Raw genomic sequence first — 19,834 nt, forward strand, 5'->3', positions numbered from 1 at the left:
TAGCAGCCTTCCAGTATCTGAAAGGGGACTATAGGGATGCTGGGGAGGGACTCTTCACTAGGGACTGTAGTGATAGGACAAGGGGTAATGGATTAAAACTTAAACAGGAGAAGTTTAGATTGGATGTAAGGAAGAAATTCTTTACTGAGAGGGTGGTGAGGCACTGGAATGGGTTGCCCAAGGAAGTTGTGAATGCTCCATCCTTGGTGGTGTTCAAGGTCAGGTTGGACAGAGCCTTGGGTGACATGGTTTAGTGGGAGGTGATCCTGTCCATGGCAGGGGGGTTGGAACTAGATGATCTTAAGGTCCTTTCCAACCCTAACTATTCTGTGATCCCATTTTTTACATCAAAAATTTCACCAATCAACCAGATTTTTCTATAACTAAAATTTAAAACAAGGTCACAATGAACTAATTTTTTTTAAGGAGTAGGGGAGACATTTCAGATGTACTTCACTTAATTCAAGCAAAATATATATTTGATAAAAACTGGCCTCCAGCCACATTTGAAAATACTTACAAAGACTAATACCTGACTAATAACATCTACATGACCAATAAATTTAAGGCTATTAACTCTTGTTTAATAAATTAGAAATATGAATATATTGAAGTGTATGACTTTAAACTAGTAACAGGATCTTCCAAAATGCACCTTTAAAAAAATCTGGCAATAACTGAAGTTTGGGACAAAATAAAAAGCAACCAACTTCTGTGATGTAACATCAATAAACTATATTCCCATTTGTTTATATCCTTTCTCAGTTTGGGTTTCATATATCTTTTGCACTAAGCTGAAAAAATTATGAGTATACAGCCTACCATAAGAAAAACAAAGTTTTTAGACCTGAAGCCTTCTTTCAACAAAGACAATCTATCCAAATGGTCCATATAAGTGACTGTAAAAAAGGTATGCTGGCAGAAAAAGGTGTCTGGTCCTTAATTATGACTGGATTTCCAGACTTTTGTCTTGACAACTCATGAAGAAGATCAGCCCACATCCATCTCTAGCTTCAGAGAAACAAGTCTTGAAAATACTCATCAAACTCCTCTTCCCTGTTAAAAAAAGAAAGAAACAACATGGAAAAGTTCTCCTTTGAATCTGTACCTACAAGATACTATTTGCTTGAAAAAGATTTAGCAGACTTCCAATTAGCATTTGTTGATGGTATAGATCAGTTTGACTTATCCACTACATTCCAATACCCTTTACATTTCCCTATCTGTGCAACAGCAGTGAGTTAACTGTTGGGATTAACTTCCAAGATAATTAACAGCATAGTAAGGGATAAGACAGCAGTTGTATGGCAGTGGCTTGAGAAAGGTTCTCCCCCAGAGATGTCTCCCCTTTAAAAACACATTCTTAGGTTCACTACAAGAAGAGAGATTTGACATAATTTTAAATGTCAGTATATTCATTCACACCGAAAAGATCTCTGGTTCTGCATTTCTGAATGGAAACTGTATGTTCTACTAGCTACAAGTTTACTAGATCAAACTCACCGTGATTTTTCATCTGTGTCTTTTAGAGGACCTTTCCAAAAGTCAGCATCTGAAGGACCATCTTGTACATCACACTTATCTGAATCTGTTAAGAAATTTAAAGTGGTTATGAAATAAATTTTTAAAGAATTTATCTTTTTTAATTTAGATTATATGCTGCTAGGCACAAAGTTTAATTGAAACCATGAGAATAAAAAGAAAGCTTTACTTTGCATAAAGTGAAAATGAAAACAATTTCAAATGTTATTCAATACAGATCAAAAAGACTCTTAGCTATTATGAGTTAATATTTTGGCCAAACATCACAACAATCATGTCAAATCACTGATCTTTGACAAAACAGCAGCATAGCACTTTGCTCCCAGAAATTGTTTATAATCACAAACACAGAATTAAATTTCCGTTTCAACTCATGATATTAAATGAATCAATTACTTCTGCTTAAATGACAACTTTTATCATTTGTGATTTGTAAGTGAAATTGTCAAAAACCATGGATTACTGCATAACGGTTTAGTGTAAGTACCCAGAAGAAATGACAACAAAAAAACCCAAATCTTGTCATCAGAAAGATGCCCTGACCTAAAAAAAAAATAATCTTCCAATAGAGCTTTCCTGATAAGACAGACTTTGGACATGGTCTAAGTGTAAGAAAATTGCTTCAGGTCCTCCTGTACCTAACTGGGAAAAGCTAGGTGCTGAGGACATTCCTAAAAATGTATAGCACAGCAAAACAATCAGTAGAAACAATCCCTTCTACATAGTCGGCAGCATGAACTGTCATGACCAGGAGGTGGAGCTTGTTTCATCACAAAAGAAACAGGAGGGGAACTACTGAGAGACAGAAGCAACCTAAGAAGTCCCTGAGACTGAGTGCATCCACAAGTCATCTCTGAGGTACTATAGGTGGTAGCTGGAAAAGCATCAGTTAAAGCCTAGGGTTTATTTTAGTACAGTACATATTAGTATCGTTCCCTTAAGGGGAATGTAGCAGTTGTTATGTCAGAAAAGTACTTTCTTTACATGTACACAAGGCCATAGGACCTGACAAAATCCATCCGCGGGTCCTGAAGGAGCTGGTGAATGAAGTTGCTAAGCCACTGGCCATCATATTTGAAAAATCATGGCAGTCAGGTGAAGTTCCCGACAACTGGAAAAAGGGAAATATAACCCCCATTTTCAAGAAGGGGAAAATGGATGACCCAGGGAATTACAGACCAGTCAGTCTCACCTCTGTGCCTGGCAAACTCTTGGAGCAGATTCTCCTGGAAGACATGCTAAGGCACATGAAAAACAAGGAGGTGGCTGGTGACAGCCAGCATGGCTTCACTAAGGGGAAATCCTGCCTGACCAATTTGGTGGCCTTCTATGATGAGGCTACAGAACTGATGGGCAGGGGCAGAGCAGTTGACGTCATCTACCTGGACTTGTGCAAAGCATTCAACACTGTCCCACATGACATCCTTGTCTCTAAATTGGAGAGACATCAATTTGATGGGTGGACCACTCGGTGGATAAAGAACTGGCTGGATGGCTGCACGCAAAGGGTTGTGGTCAATGGCTCGATGTCCGGCTGGAGACCGGTAACGAGTGGTGTCCCTCAGGAATCAGTGTTGGGACGGGTCTTGTTCAACATCTTTGTCGCTGACATGGACAGTGGGATTGAGTGCACCCTCAGCAAGTTTGCCAATGACACCAAGCTGTGTGGTTCGGTTGATACACTGGAGGGAAGGGATGCCATCCAGAGGGACCTCGACACGCTTGTGAGGTGGGCTGATGCCAACCTTATGAAATTTAACCATGCCAAGTGCAAGGTCCTACACCTGGGTCAGGGCAATCCCAGGCACAGCTACAGGTTGGGCAGAGAAGAGATTCAGAGCAGCCCTGAGGAGAAGGACTTGGGGGTGTTGGTTGATGAGAAAATGAACATGAGCCGGCTACAGTGTGCGCTCACGGCCCAGAAAGCCAACCGTATCCTGGGCTGCATCAAGAGGAGCGTGACCAGCAGGTTGAAGGAGGTGATCCTGCCCCTCTACTCTGCTCTCGTGAGACCTCACTTGGAGTCTTGTGTGCAGTTGTGGTGTCCTCGACATAAAAAGGACATGGAACTGTTGGAACAAGTCCAGAGGAGGGCCACGAGGATGATCAGGGGACTGGAGCACCTCCCGTATGAAGACAGGCTGAGAAAGTTGGGGCTGTTCAGCCTGGAGAAGAGAAGGCTGCATGGAGACCTCATAGCAGCCTTCCAGTATCTGAAGGGGGCCTACAAGGATGCTGGGGATGGACTGTTCATCAGGGACTGTAGTGACAGGACAAGGGGTAACGGGTTCAAACTTAAACAGGGGAAGTTTAGATTGGATGTAAGGAAGAAATTCTTTACTGAGAGGGTGGTGAGGCACTGGAATGGGTTGCCCAGGGAGGTTGTGAATGCTCCATCCTTGGCAGTGTTCAAGGCAAGGCTGGATGAGGCCTTGGGTGGCATGGTTTAGTGGGAGGTGACCCTGCCCATGGCAGGGGGGTTGGAACTAGATGATCTCAAGGTCCTTTCCAACCCTAACTATTCTATGATTCTATGATTCTACACAGCACACATTACACAGCACATATATGCATACCTGGAACCATGCAATTATTAACAATGCAGTTATTTTGTGCCCCCTACTCTTTTCAGATTTCTGTTCTATTATCTGCCCACATTTTTATCACTTAAAAGATTTCCTTCTTAAAATTCTTTACAGTTTTTCTCCAAGAATTTGTAAGCAATTATTTTGACCTTTCGTATCTCTGCTTGTTTTCACACAGCATTCATATCTTACAAAAAATTATCTTACAATTAAAACTAAGACTAATGACAAATGACTATGAAATAATACAACTTACTACAAAACATGAAACGCAGAAGATACTCAAATACTTTACCTTTATCAGAATTATCTGAACCTTCTGAAGAAATCTCATCTGGAAAGAAACACCATTTAAAAAATTGTAAGTATATCTTAATTTGTCTTTTATCTTAAATTGTTTACAAGGATATTTCTATCACAATATATTACACATAAACATGTGTACAAGCATGTACACAACATATATTCAAAGCAAGCAAAAAGTAGAAAGATTTTTTCTGCATGTGTTCACAGTTAATCAGTTTGAGCTCATGTTTTATCCTGAGATCTGTGGTGTAAAAAAGTTATCTAACATTTCCAAAAGGCTTTCAACTCCAAAGCCTCAAGGAATTAAATACTTCACAACACCTTCTGGTATGTAATGTCCAATACCTGGACAGTTTTTCCTTGCAGTGCATGTTTTTCTAAAGGCTCTCTCTCTCTGTAAATGTTAGAAATTCATCTTTTCTTTTTCTTCTCCAAATTCCTCTTTTTTCTGCACCCAGGAAATTTTACCTAAGAAATTCATCTTTTTGACTGTGTTATAATCAAGGAAGTTACATATCTATATTCAGGTAGCTATAGCAAAACTAAGATTCAGCTAACATCATTGAATATTTTTAAAAAGTAAACATTTAAAATTTATATTTACCTTCACGGATCTTTTTTTTTGACTTCTTTTTTGCTGAAGAAGATTTTTTCTTCTTACTTTTTGGCTCTTTAGATTTTAGTTCAGCTCTGCCTCTTTTCTTGCGTGCTTTGACTTCTTTCCTCCTTTAAAAAAATGAATGCACACCTTCAAAATATGTAGTCTTGAACAATGGTAAATCTAAACTATTTAATTCAGTCAAATGTTTGTCATTTTTACTTATACCCTATAACTGAAAAAAAATTAGTTAAAATGAGAAGTGCAATAGAAACACTAAAGCTCTGCAGCTGAAGGCATAAGACAGGAATTATTAAGCTGCTAAAATGACACTGATGTAGGCGGCAAAACCAGTTCTTATTGGCATTCAAATATTAAATCCAGAAAATTATTTTATAATATGACAAATACTCAGTTATACTGAAACCTTATCTTTTCTTTTAGAAAACTATTTTTTATATATGTAATGAAAAAAACATAGTTAAGACAAGTCTTAAAATTTGTTTTCATATTTGATAGCAACGAAACCTGAGGCAGAAGAACCTCAAATCTAAGAACCCGCTACAAACCAACCAATGTATTCTATTGTCAGCCTTACTTATATAGGCTTATCACATGAACATAGGCTAACTTTTTCCTGCTTCTTTGCACAAAGTCAGTAAAATTGTTTCAAAGTATTACTCTGCAATGGACAAAGAGAAAATGTTTGACCATGCTTATTCTTAATTCAAGTGCGTTTACAATTTTACTTCCAAAAAGAAGACAAAAAAGTCAAAGCAATCTCTTTTAGTTAATTCTTCTTAATATGTGCCTACAACGTGCTTTAATGAAACTGAATATGAATTAACTTTTAAAATGGATTCATAAAAAGTCTTGGGTATATCCATCTAGACATACCTTTGATTTGTTACTTTAGAAAAGAGATCACTGTTTCCTACCTGTAAAGTTTCCTTTTCCTTTTATGAATTTCAGGTATTTTCAGATATGGCTTAAGTACTGAGCCACGCAACTAAGTTAATGCCACATCAAGATTCAAAAAAACATAAAAACTGAATATCAATAGTTGTGGAATTCACTAAGGTTATAGATAATATCAAAAAATCAAATCTTCATGCATACATTTTACAGGTTCAAAATTTACAATTTTTCTCTCCTATTAGTAACTGATTCTCAAAGAACAAATACTCAAATTCAAAATGTCAAAGCACAGTCACTTGACTCACACATAAACCCACTACTTTTAAGAATAGAAAAAGCATTCCAGCTCTTAAACACAGCAAGAGAGAAAATAAAAAAGACAGTGTTTTGCATAAACTTTCAGAAAAGAAAAATAATCAGTGGACAGACATTAAGGAAACTTTTGTGGGGGTAAGGATGGGATTCTTCCACTTTGAGGGATTCTGTACTTTCATCAGCACACTAGTATCTAACTCTCAGCAGTGGCAAGCCAGTAGCGTTATAGGAGCTAAGAGCTCCAGAACAGAATCTGAAATCAGCATAAATGAAGTTAATTATCACTTAGCTGAAGCTTTCTCCTTATTAGCTCTTCATCACAACTTTAATCTATTCAACCCACATATTTTCAAAATATTTCATTACCGGTGATGAAAGTTTAATTTGTGGGAACACTCTGGACACAGTCCTGAAAAAGAGAGAATGAGAACATTACAGAGATGTATTGATAAGCATGATTATTAAAACATTAATACATATACACAAAACTAGATAGAACTACTATCTTCCAATTTTAGTAGCTTTTCCTTCAAAACAAAGGTTATAATATAATTGCAGCCAGGGTTGAGAAATATACCATGATATGTCTTCAGTACAAACCCAGATTTTACTAAACCTGGAGGAAGATCACAGGTTTAGAGCTGGCAACTCTTCATAACAAAGTTATCAGTGCTTATCACGTACAGATATCCCATTTCATGGATCTCTGTGGACAGACCAAATTGTTCTACAATTATACCAAAGATTCACAAGTCTCTTAGAGCTTTGCCAAAGACCAAGTGCTGCCACATGGAGTTTCTTGTGCACAAACCAAAATACATCATTAGCTTGTCTTATGCAAAGTAACTGTGTAAACTGTGGTAAGTTTAATTATCTGATGAACATATCAATGTGTACACCATATTGAATAAGAAAATCCCACTCAAGAGGCAAGAATGGAAAAGGAAGTGACATAATTGGAGTTAGAATTTTTGGAAGAAAACATAAGTACTAAAATCAGTGGAGCTGAAGGTGTGCAAGAAGTTGTCTAGTCCAAAGCCCTAAGGAATCCTAAGACACCTAATTGATTAAGCAAGTACAGTGATGAAACCCTCCTTACAACATAGTACTGTCCATTAAAACTAGACATGCTTGTATAAAAAACGTTTTATAATCACTTATCTTAATTTATGGCACCACCAATTACACAGCATGAAGTGTTCAACCTGTAACAACTTTGTCATATATAATGATAGCAGCCATTCTCTCTAAATCAAGACCATCATACTACCTGTAATTAATAGAACAAAATTATCTCCTATTCAGCATTTTCCATTTTGCATGAACTAATAATCATTACCATTGGGCCTCACTCAACAGCTTTTAAAGGACAAGATATTTGTCTTATTTTAAATGTACATATCCTTGAAGGGCTGACTTACTCAATTTCACAAGTGCATTCTTCTTTTCACCATGTTCAACGTAACCAAAATTCACCTCCCAGCTCTTCAGGCCTTCTTTCTCATCACAGTGCTTATTTCCACAGGAAAACTGACCTTTAAAGAAGTCAAAACCAGCAAATCATGGTTCAGTGATGAACATGCATAGGTTTGGGCTTGTTATTTCCAGTCTTGCTCAGTTTTTCCTTTTTATTTTCCATTTCTTTCAAAGAGATAAAGCACAAATCTACAAGTAACATCTAGATTCAGGAAACAATAGCAGATGATGCAAAGCATTCAATCATGATTGTCTAGTACTGCATATTAGCAAAGAAAGAACATAACTTGAACTGTGCTTTACAGCGTGTAGATGGAGGCATATGTTATAAAATAGTAAGCCTAATACTGAACTTTGATGAAATTAATGTCACTAGGATACATTCCATATCCTACATGATTACTTACTCAGCAGAGAGTGATGGATCAGGAGGTGTGATTCAGACATGCATCTTTAATGACAACAAACTATTCAAAGTACCATTTAGGTACAAAACTGAGATGCCCACGTTCTTACTACCTTTCTAGTTCACTTGATATTCTGGAAGTAAGATTTGCATTTTAATGACTTTCCATGAACACTTTACTTGTCTTTTAAGAAAAGGAAATCCAATTCTATGAGAAATCATACATCAGCTTTAAAAGCTTCCTTCAGTTTTTTATGTAAAATATGACACTAATTTTAAACAATTTACACATAATATTGTTCACACCATTGGGTTAACAATACTGCAGTTATAAAGATACATATATCCCCTTTGCAGAAGACTGATATGTATGCAGAACTGGCAACAAGGATGTGCATTAATAGGCTCACAAGCAGGATCACTGATGAACAATTAAGCTCAGAATATTCTGCTTAAGCTGCTAACAAATGGGTTGGCAGTGTCCTCAAATACTTCAGTTCTGCAACGTAAAACCACTTCCAATGCTAACACTTGAACACAAAAACCAGATTGGTATATGGCTACATGGTGCACTATCCAGGTATTTTCCATTTTACCCTGCCTATTTTCCATGGAGGAAATTACTGAGAAAGAATAAACGGAAACAGGTTTGGAAGAACATTTGTTTAAATAAGGTATATTATATGTGCATTTATGCATGTATAAAATAGGCTAAGAGAGACACTACTATGTTAAAAGTGAAATGTTAGTTCAATGAAATAGTGAAAAAAATTGAAAGAAGATGAATTTACAGGTATTAAAACCTATTTCACCAAATAATATAGCTGGTTTGAGTATTTCACTATGTAATCGACAAATACAAGTAAGTAGAAAATAGCACATATACTCACATGTTCAGCTTTACTCTTTCTGCTATTGTGAAAAAGTCCTATTCCACCTCTACCCAATGTTTCCTATTTTCCTACAGAAAATAATTTAGGCCTTTTGACTAAAATATCATTTACTATTAAATGTTATGCCATACCTTACTATTCATCCTTTGAAAGTAAAGAAAAAGTACTTGGGAAGGCATGCCAAATATATTTTTTAAATAGCTTGAAAGCTTTTAATTTAATTAATCATGTGCCTACTATTCACTGATTTATAAAACTTAAAGTAGGGCTTCTACCTTAAGATTTTAATTAAGAAAATATCCATTTTGAGGAACCATTTATTGAAACTGTCAATGTATTACATCATTAACCACCATTAAGATTACATTTTAAATTTAAGTAGATACAACAGCAATCTCCAATATGACCTCCTATGCAAGGAGAGGAGAGGAGAAATATTCTGGCATTTACAATTAGTAATATGAGTAATACCGCTCCTTTCACTCATCCTAACCCTTCTTCTCCTCCATGACCTTATGAAGACAGACATCGAAAACAAAGCAATCAAATGTGAGTAACCCACTCCTATGTTCCCTTCTTAACATACCTCAAAACACAGTGCAGTCCACCAGCAGTGGTTTGCATCACAACTATTATTGTCATAGCTACAATAAGCATATGCTCTCCCCTTAAAAATATGAATTATCAGACAGGTAGGTATCAATGCTTTATTAGCTTTAATTAAAGCAATTTACATTACTGATTTATACTTAAAGCAGCAAAAGAAAGGCATTAAAGAGTCACACCTATTTTAAACGGTCATCTGAAACTGCACTTGAAAAGAGCATTTGATACGCGAGATAGGGTTGAATTCTTGCGCCCCTTAGTGGTGAAAGATAGTTTCTCAATTCTTGCTACTGTATGCTTTTCATTAGGATTCCATTAAAAAGCTTAAAACACTTAATTCTGCATCTTCTCCCACATTCTTAAATATACAGTATCAGATATTAAAAGTAAAATGCAGCTTTAAATTCTTTTTCACCACAAAGACATAATTGTTCATAAATTATTCATTTCTCATCAAATTTTAATTATCTTTTTAAAAGCAATCAATAAAACATGCAACTATATCAAATGTAGTTATCTGTTAATATAATCTGCAGTGCTAAATGCAACATATGACTACAACTACCTTTAGAAGCTTTAATATTTATAGGTTAAAAAACCCAGTTCATACTCCCTTCTGTGAAATGATACATTTAAAAAAAAAAGTACATTTGTAACTTCTTGCAATATATTATAATAAATAGAGCTGTTTACAGAACTGTTCTGATCAACAGTATCACTGTATGCAATTTTCTTGTGTGTGCATGCATGACTTCTGAACACCGTACATGCGTATGAAGATCTACCCACAGGAACAGCAATAGAATCACGTAATTTTCTTCCTTGCTTAGCCAATTCAAAAATTCCATGTGCCCAGGCCATCAAATGGTGATCACTGTGCAAAGTCCCAATAATACATAAGAACTCACACATATAAGCAGGCAGAATAAGCTACTGATTTAGAAACAGGACTGGGAGACATGACAAGCATCCCCACTGAAGCTTTCAAAAACCAATTTACCCTAAACCAGACATCACACATGGAACTTTAATTAAAAAGTAAATATTTTGCAAAACAGCATTGCAGAAACAGTTAAGAAAATTATTTCCTGAGGAGAAGTATTAAAAGACTTCAATTAAAGGCATCAAAGACTAATGAGGTGACAGAACTACTGGAGAAAGGCAGCTGAAAAAAATTTCCATGAAAAGCTACATTATCAAACGAATTATGTTGGTGTTCATTACAAATCTGACCCTATGAAAATAAACCACGTTTTCTTAATTTTAATCAGTGTGCACTCTAGAGCTATGTGATATATACCATCAAAGTTAGAAGTTAGGTCAATTAATTATCTATTGTTATTCGATGAATTTATCAGTATTGTCAAATACTGTCAACAAAATTATACCAAAAAGCAGCAAGAAAAGCATTAAGGAAGAAAATAATATAAAACTAAAGACAGCATTACCTTTTCCTGAAATTACTTCTTTCTCGTGTCGCCATCTAAATCCAAACTGTTAAGAACAAGAATTGTGAACAGTTGATGCATTCAGTGTAAAGACTAATTTCCGTTGACTGATGTCCTGCATGTGGTTCATGTATTTAATTCCAGTTGGTGGAATTTCATTTCTTTCTCTGTTAATTAAAAATATCTCTCTCCCTCTGCTTGCCAGGATTATTCCAATTTGCACATGCAATTCAAACAGCAACTTGCTAAAAGGCTTCACAACATGCAGAAGAACAAATAGGAAATTGGGAAAGACTGGCTTTACTAGTTGTATTAGCACATTATCAATAGATCACTTCTTACACTCTAAGTCAAAAAAACTCAAACCAAACCAACTGACAACTAAGTTGTATTTCTCTTTACATTGTCTAGAAACTTTACCTGTAGATAACACATCTACTATTTTTGTTTTCTAATAGAATCTGCTTCAACCTCTCAAAACGGCAAGTACCCCAGTGAAAAGATTGAAGACGGAAGGGAGTGCGAACAGCATGGAAAAAACAATTATATTTTCATTAACAAGTAGAAAGAGGCATACAACTTCTCTAAAAAAGACTATCTTGCATTTTCATTTAAAATCCATGAACACAAGATGACAAGTAGATAAAATTGCTGCTCTGTGAGCAAAGCACAGAAGACTCTGAACTTCACGTTAAAAGAAGGGGCGGGAAGAGGGAAAATTATTACAAAATCCAAGAGGTACAAAAATGGCTGCAAAGCCCATCTTTGGAACCTGAGTTCCAAAGCATCCTTTGGGTATGAACCTTCTCCTGGTGCACTGACAGACTGAACCCACACAAATGTGCACTTTGTAAATGTGCTAAGTTTTGCAATATCCTGTATTGATTTTCAATATTTTAAATTTAATTTTGAACACTCCACAGAAGCACAAGTACCTACTGCTGTGTGTGGTCTTGAACGTTGTTGATTTTTTTATAAACAACAATAATTCTTTATCTGAAGGGCAACACCATGGAGTTCTCATATGTGAAGCAGTATGTGGTTCAATAACATCAGTAAAAAAACATTTAAAGTTTTAGCTTTTAAGAATGTGCCATACTTTCATATACATGCTTTGAAACTTAGTAACAAAGTTAAAAAAATTAACAGAAAGATGCCAGCAGCCGAATGTTTTGTCAGCACTGATTCTCCCCAAGTCAATATATTACATAGATGTCTAAGAAAACTAAAACTTTGTACACCAACAAAATACTTGCCTCTTTAAATCAGTCCACTAATTTCTGAATTTGTATTATAACATAAACAGTGTTTTCACACCTGCTGGTTTCAGTGGTAAAAAAAATCACAGATCAGGTTCTGCTATCATATAGCGTATGACAGTTTGCTAAGGCTGGATCAGGTTGTGCTTGGCCTACTCTACAAACCCGCAGTGTGGTCTGAGGTACCATTATAGCACTCAAGCTTGAGTCAAACAAAAAGAAGTCAGTTGTAAAAACCAAGAACTGTGTTGAACAGTTCAGTGAAAACTGAATGTAAAATACATCTGTAAGCGCAGAATTAATGACGGAACCAGCTCATCCAAAGAGTTATGGCAATTGGTTTTGCTCTTCAAAGAGCATTTGCTGGTCTACAAGGTTTTCTAATTCTGAAAAACTTGGATGCAGTTGAAAAATACATGAAGTTTACTATTAAATGTCAACAATATTTTGGCATCAATTTTGAACATGTGTGCTGCTGGCAATAAAAAGTAAAGAACAATTTGACCTTATCTGCATATTTGCTTTTTCAGAGTCCATCTGCTACTTCAGCAATCACCAAGTTATCCATGCACACTTTTGCTGCTCGAGTAGACTTTCACACAAATTTTCCCTCATAGGCTGAACTTGACTCAATACAATGTAAATGAGATTATATCCTTACAGAGTATTGCTGTAATGGTATCAAGAAAACTAAGCAAAATAAAAGAGGTAGCCAGAACAACCTGTAAGTACATCTAGGACAAAAGTTGTCCTCATCTGCATCCATTTTTGCCAATCATTCTTCCACCAACTAATAGAAAATGACAGAAAATGACCAAGGCTACGAAGAAACAATAAAGTAAAAATTAAATACAACTGAATTCCTCTAACTAAGCTAAAATCTCAGGAAAAGATTAAACTGTATAAGAAAAATAAAAATTAGGGTATGATGTTGAATAGTCGCCTGCAATATTAAGGAATGCAAAAGCATCATCAGTAGACAGCATGAGGCTTTGAGCAACCTGGTCTAGTGGGAGGTGTCTCTGCTCATGGCAAGAGTATTGGAACTGGATGATCTTTAAGGCCTCTTCCAACTCAAATCATTCTATGATTCTGTGATTCTGCCTCATATTCTTTATTAAGTAAGTTCATCAAGATCCTAAATGAGCTATTTCTACAAGGCAGACCAAAACAGATGCTCTGCAAGAGTATCAAATGGCTAACTTAATAAGAAATGATGAAAGACGATTTAATATCCATAGGTATAAAATTCCCAAATTAAATATGGACTGTTTGCATAATGCATTGGCAGCAGCAACAACTAATGTCCAGTGGCCTCTTTCACAAAAAAAGAAATGTATGAATTTAGACAACACTGTGGAAAAATACTATATTTTAAATATTTTTATTTTCGCAGGAAAGCCTCCACGCTGAAAAAGTGACAAAGCAAAAATACTGACATTACCAAGTGGAAGACAAGTTTCCCTAGAAATCTGAAAATTATCTGGAAATCAAAACAAAGTATAAAATGTATTCTGTTTAATGACCAGGTGTCAAACAGATTTCATTTCTTAGCAAATAGGAGACACTTCCAATCTGTTAAGCTACAAAGCAAAGCACAGAGACAACAAATAAGAACGTTTCTAGGAAAATAAGACAACAAAGATAACATTTCTAGTCCAATGTGTATCAAAGTAAAACTTACATGCACAGCACTCTTCCTTATTGCACTGCAAAACTGACAATAGAACAGAACTATCTGACAATGAAGACAGTCATTTATCAGCCTCAAAGCCTGCAGACAAGATACACTGAAGGTTCAAAGACAACCTTGACCTAAAAATTCTGATTTAGGGAAAATATAAGAAATAACAGACCCATCACAAGCAAGAGCTGTCAGAGCACACTCTTCCAGTGTCTCTAAGTAGCCTCACACCACAGGGTCACATTGGCATTTCTCATTAAAAGAGAAGGAAAAGATCATATGTCCTAACTACACAAAGAAAAGTGGGACCACAGACCACAGGGTCCCATTTGTCTGCAGCCAGCAAGGTCAGTGCCTGTGTGCAAATGAGTGTGTGAGCACCAGCAAAGACTAAGGCAGACTAGCCCTCAGTTAGGTGAAGTAGTCTGGGAGCATAGAGGATGAATTGGTCACCACCAGCCAGCACTGAGTACAAGAGCACAAGTGTATCTCTAATGACAAGAGCACAAGGGGTATCTCTTATGGGACGAGGGGAGTCCCAGCCATCTCTGTGTGTGCATATCTGTATATGCATGCACATATGTGACATTGTGACACACATGTGACCTTGACACACTTATAAGGTGGGCTGATGCCAACCTCATGAAGTTTAACCATGCCAAGTGCAAGGTCCTACACCTGGGTTGGAGCAATCCCAGGCACAGCTACAGGTTGGGCAGAGAAGAGATTCAGAGCAGCCCTGCGGAGAAGGACTTGGGGGTGTTGGTCGATGAGAAAATTAACATGAGCTTCAGGGTGCGCTCGCAGCCCAGAAAGCCAACCGTATCCTGGGCTGCGTCAAGAGGAGCGTGACCAGCAGGTCGAAAGAGGTGATCCTGCCCCTCTGCTCTGCTCTCTTGAGTCCTCATTTGGAGTATTGTGTGCAGTTGTGGTGTCCTCGACATAAAAAGGACATGGAACTGTTGGAACAAGTCCAGAGGAGGGCCACGAGGATGATCAGGGGACTGGAGCACCTCCCGTATGAAGACAGGCTGAGAAAGTTGGGGCTGTTCAGCCTGGAGAAGAGAAGGCTGCGTGGAGACCTCATAGCAGCCTTCCAGTATCTGAAGGGGGCCTATAACGTTGCTGGGGATGGACTATTCATCAGGGACTGTAGTGATAGAACAGTAACAGGTAAAAACTTAATGGGTTAAAACTTAAACAGGTGAAGTTTAGATTGGATATAAGGAAGAAATTCTTTACTGTGAAGGTGGTGAGGCACTGGAATGGGTTGTCCAAGGAAGCTGTGAATGCTCCATCCCTGGCAGTGTTCAAGGCCAGGTTGGACAGAGCCTTGGGTGGCATGGTTTAGCAGGAGGTGTCCCTGCTCATGGCAGGGGGGTTGGAACTAGATGATCTTTAGGTCCTTTCCAACCCTAACTGTTCTACAATTCTATGATTCTATATGTGAGTGAAACAGTCTGAACTAGCAATTGAAGAGCAGCTGTGGCATTGGGGTTCATATGTCTTGGATCTTCTGTTTTCTTTTGAGCTTTGGTCTTCGACAAGGTACTCTGCTTATTTTTCAAGAGAACCCCTTGCATAGAACTGTTCCTTATCATTATCTAGTACTTAGGAAAACAAGTGTTTTTTTCTCAGAATAAAAGTTCAACATGAGATCTGAGCTACAATCTCTATACAGAGGTCTTTAAAAAAATTAGCTTCCTAGAAGATTTTGGCCAGCAGCAAAACAATTACCGTTGTGAAAAGACAGATGAGTATGTACATGCAAGTCTCAATCTATGCTATATATATATTAAAAACCACAGAAAACTGGCCTCCAACTTTACTTTGACACCACTTAGCAGGATATAGAATCATAGAGCAGTCCAGGAAAGGGATCTTGAAAGATGATGTGGTCTAAGCTTTTGTGGGAAAGGGAGCCTAGATGAGGTTATCTATTACCCTGTCCAACAACATCTTGAAAACCTCCAGTGACAGAGACTCTGCTTCATGACTGGGGAGGGTGTTTCAGTGAATTAATATTCTCACTGTAAAAAATGTCTTCCTTGTATTAAGAGGAAGCGTCATCATATAAAGCATCAACAACTAGCATACAAAAGGCTGGACAGCTGAGAAGCTTGTTACTCACCCTGCACCTCTCAAAGCACTAGCACTGCAAAACAGAAGGCACAGGAGGCTAAAGATACCCAACTTTCAGTTTCTGGCAATGCAGAAAAAGAATCAAGGCAGAAAAAGTCTGAAAGCACAGACTGCATTCCATTGGTGTGAATGGGATCAGCAGCCTATTTCTGACTTTCAAGAAAAAAACCTGCTTTGATATCCTTCTGTACCAAACATGGGCATGGATCAGTAATGAGAAAAAAAAAAGATTTTTCTCATTTTTCTAAGAATTTCTAAGAAAGGACATGCTCAGAACATATTTGAGAATAGAAAACATAGCCTAATATAAGAGAACTAATTACATGATACAGCAGAGCTATGCTGACATGGCAACTCCAAAAATATAGGTAATGACTTACGAGCATACATAGGAATTCAGAGTGACCTCAGAGTTAGGACAGCCACATTTTAAGTCTGTCAGGGAAACACTGTTTGCACAACACGCACACAAAAAAATGGAAACTGGGGCAGAACTGTTTCCCACAAAAGACAGCAAACATATGGAAACTTGGCACAGTAGCTGAAGAAACAAAATCTGTAAGCATGCTGAGGGAAAATCAGCTTGGGGGGGGGTGGGCTGGAGATTGAGGGATATGAAACAGCTATAGGAAATAAAATCAAATTTACTCAAAAAAAAAAAAAAAAGGAAGGAAGACTTCTTCAGAATTTTACTCTTTATTAATTTTCATTTAATTGTTGCATTTTTCTGTTCCAACTGTCTTTAGAATGCTGTCATCTTTTCTACCTAATATTAGAGTTTATGTCCAGTCCTTGCAAACATTTACCAGTGAACATAATTTTCAATACTATAAATAGTCTCAAAGAACTTTATATAGCCACTGTTTGCAAGGCTGGGTTGTTACTATGTGCTAACAACACTAAGACACATTTGAGTTGAGCAATGCTCTTTGCAAAATCACAATAGAAATTTCACATATTCTTTTTGACCAAGAGGTTAGTCAGTCAGAAACTTCAAAACGACAAAGGTTGTTTCAGTTAAGAAAAACTGGTGCTGGAATTGGGCTGTTTCTCTTAAATTCTATTTACTTACAAGGAACATACAAATCCTGTTTCCATAAACAAAAAAGAACGACCAGCAAAAGAAACTGCTTTAGAACAGATATTTCCAAAATTGTTTCTGCCAGCATCCCAGTACAAAACTCTCTCTTTTTAGACTATCCCTTTTTTTCCTTTCCCCTTAATAGTAACATTCCCAGGGACTTTTTTTAGGCTTCATCCAGCGATTCTCTCCAGGCAAACTTCTATCGCCTTCTCTCCTTAACCTCTCTGCATTTTCTGCCTTTCTTACACACAATGTACCTCTTCATGAAACACCATCTGACAGAAAAGCTCTTCTTCCCACAGAAGCACATTTTTGGGGCCATAACAATGCTTGGATTCAAACCACTGCTGCTTATTAAATAACTTGACAAGTTCTCACAATTCTCTTTCTAGGGTAGGGATACTAACATTCTGGTTTCACAACGCATACACAATCAAGGCAATTTTTAAAAAAGGGCATACTTTAAAACCAAACTGATTAACAATACTGAAATGTACCTTATTCTCTTTGTATCTGCTGAGATCTGCTATACAGTATTCTTTGAACAACTTATCATAATACTTCTTTGCAAGCCTCTTTTCCCTATGAGGAAAAGTATTATTTTTATTAAACAAAACACAATATGATTCATTTTACATTGTAATGACATTAGCAAGATAAAGACATGTTGTTTAATTCAAAGAACACAAGTTGCAGGGCTAAAAATTCAACAGAAATACACTCACTAAGCTAAGAGATAATTTCCATAAAACTGGAAAAATGCATCTAAGATGTGCTGTACATCTACAGCACAAATTAAACCGTATATTTTTAAAATAGGCTTCCCTCAGGGTTTTCAGAACAGTCATTTGGATCTCAGAGATCACACAAACATTTCTCAGTTCTTTCTGTTATCAATTAATTTTGCACTGACCTTTATAAGGTCTTTAATTTTTAAATGCATTAAGGATCAAAGAGTTATCACTAAGTATGCACAGTAATTCTTAATTAGTAGGGGACACCACAGATTTAATACAAGTGATCTAAAAATAACATGTTCTGTAACAGTTCCAGGTACCAATTCATGTCTGCTTCATCTTCTTCGTTCCACAGGAATCTATGGTTTTCTCTAATAACATCAAGATCCGTCTTGTCATTTGCTCTATAGAAGGACACAATTTTTTTAGTACAATGTAACATTAAAATGAAAAGTCAGTCAAATAAAAATTTTGTAAAAACCACTATTTCACAGTTGTGATCTCTACCTCACTGCAAAAAGGAATATATTGCTATCGAATAAAACTAACAAAACATGTATTCCCTGGCATATCTTTTCCCCAGTGAAAAATTCACAGTGGAAAATGGCCACTGAAATGGGATGACTTGATCCTGTCTGAAAATACTTTTTACACTTTTTATTGAAGACAGAAATGTTAGAAGGCAGCTACAGACAGCTCTGAAGAAGGTTATCATTATTATGGACAATGGATAGCAATTCTGCACATTTCTGAAGTATTTCAGATTGTTATTTTGAAGTTACTGACGGACATTTCTCAATGTACCCTCAATACAAAATTAATGCTAACCTGTCATCTTTCCTTTTACATAATAAAAGAAGAATAATTCAGTTCATGGTAAATTCTCATATAAAAATATGGAAAAAAAAAAAACCAAAACCCAAAACAAAAATTAAACCAGGCAATTCTGTGTTTTGGTTATTTACAATGAATGTAGTTACTATTTGTGACCAAAAGAATTAGTAATTTGATGCACAGCCACAACCCCCCTTTCCCCACAAAGCTACAATATATGTTTAATGGCTTTACATAACAGGGGAGCTTTGAGGGCAAGAGGAGAAAGATTGCCAATGGTTCTTACCCAGAACGTCGGAAATCCTCTATTTTGCCACCATAGTACAAAATGTAATCTTTCACAAACTTCTTATGTCTTTCATACTGAATAAAGCAATTAAGGATGGTTGCAGAATTTACCTTCTTTTAACATAGTTTAAAAATATTAAAAAAAATAAAAATACAAACTTTTTTATATACTTAACAGAAAGAAAGGTTGGGGTTTGTTTTTTTGTTTTTTCCAAATACAGGAATTCAAGGCAACTTCATATTTCAACCTCATTCAGCTGCCAGACCTTTATAAATTTCTCTTCTATCAAAGATGTTCTGTATGAATGTTCTATAGACGTATAGATATATAGATGTATAGATGATATAGATGTGTGTATATATATATCTATATATATAGATGTATAGATGATATAGATATAGATATAGTTTTTTATATTAGAGATATATATACTATAGACTATACTATATAGTATATATGTATATATATGTATATATGTGTATATATATGTATATATATACATATATATGTATATATATGTGTATATATGTATATATATGTGTATATATATGTGTATATATGTATATATATGTGTATATATATAATATATATGTATATATACTATATATACTATATAGACTATATATTAGTTTTTTATATTAGATATAGATATAGATATCTAGATATATAGATGTTCTATATATCTATAGATAGAAACTGAATTCATTTTTCA

The 19,834-nt window shown here is 36.2% G+C and overlaps 1 protein-coding gene across 1 annotated transcript in view; it reads right to left on the minus strand.

The window, feature by feature from the left end:
• Positions 1-224: 224 nt before the first annotated feature.
• LOC308222386 (protein FRA10AC1) overlaps positions 225-19,834 on the minus strand; it is a 28,420-nt gene continuing 8,810 nt past the window's right edge. Inside the window, exons 5-14 of the mRNA XM_080620320.1 lie at positions 19,120-19,196; positions 18,320-18,403; positions 17,760-17,844; positions 11,094-11,139; positions 7,686-7,799; positions 6,631-6,673; positions 5,038-5,159; positions 4,423-4,461; positions 1,504-1,588; positions 225-1,056 (exon numbers count right to left, since the gene is read on the minus strand). Coding sequence (XP_080476446.1) covers positions 1,014-1,056; positions 1,504-1,588; positions 4,423-4,461; positions 5,038-5,159; positions 6,631-6,673; positions 7,686-7,799; positions 11,094-11,139; positions 17,760-17,844; positions 18,320-18,403; positions 19,120-19,196 — 738 coding nt within the window. The 3' untranslated portion in view covers positions 225-1,013. The remainder of the gene's footprint in view (positions 1,057-1,503; positions 1,589-4,422; positions 4,462-5,037; positions 5,160-6,630; positions 6,674-7,685; positions 7,800-11,093; positions 11,140-17,759; positions 17,845-18,319; positions 18,404-19,119; positions 19,197-19,834) is intronic.

The sequence above is a fragment of the Psittacula echo genome (genome assembly GCF_963264785.1).
Source record: "Psittacula echo genome assembly, chromosome: 6".
Taxonomy (NCBI): Eukaryota; Metazoa; Chordata; class Aves; order Psittaciformes; family Psittacidae; genus Psittacula; species Psittacula echo.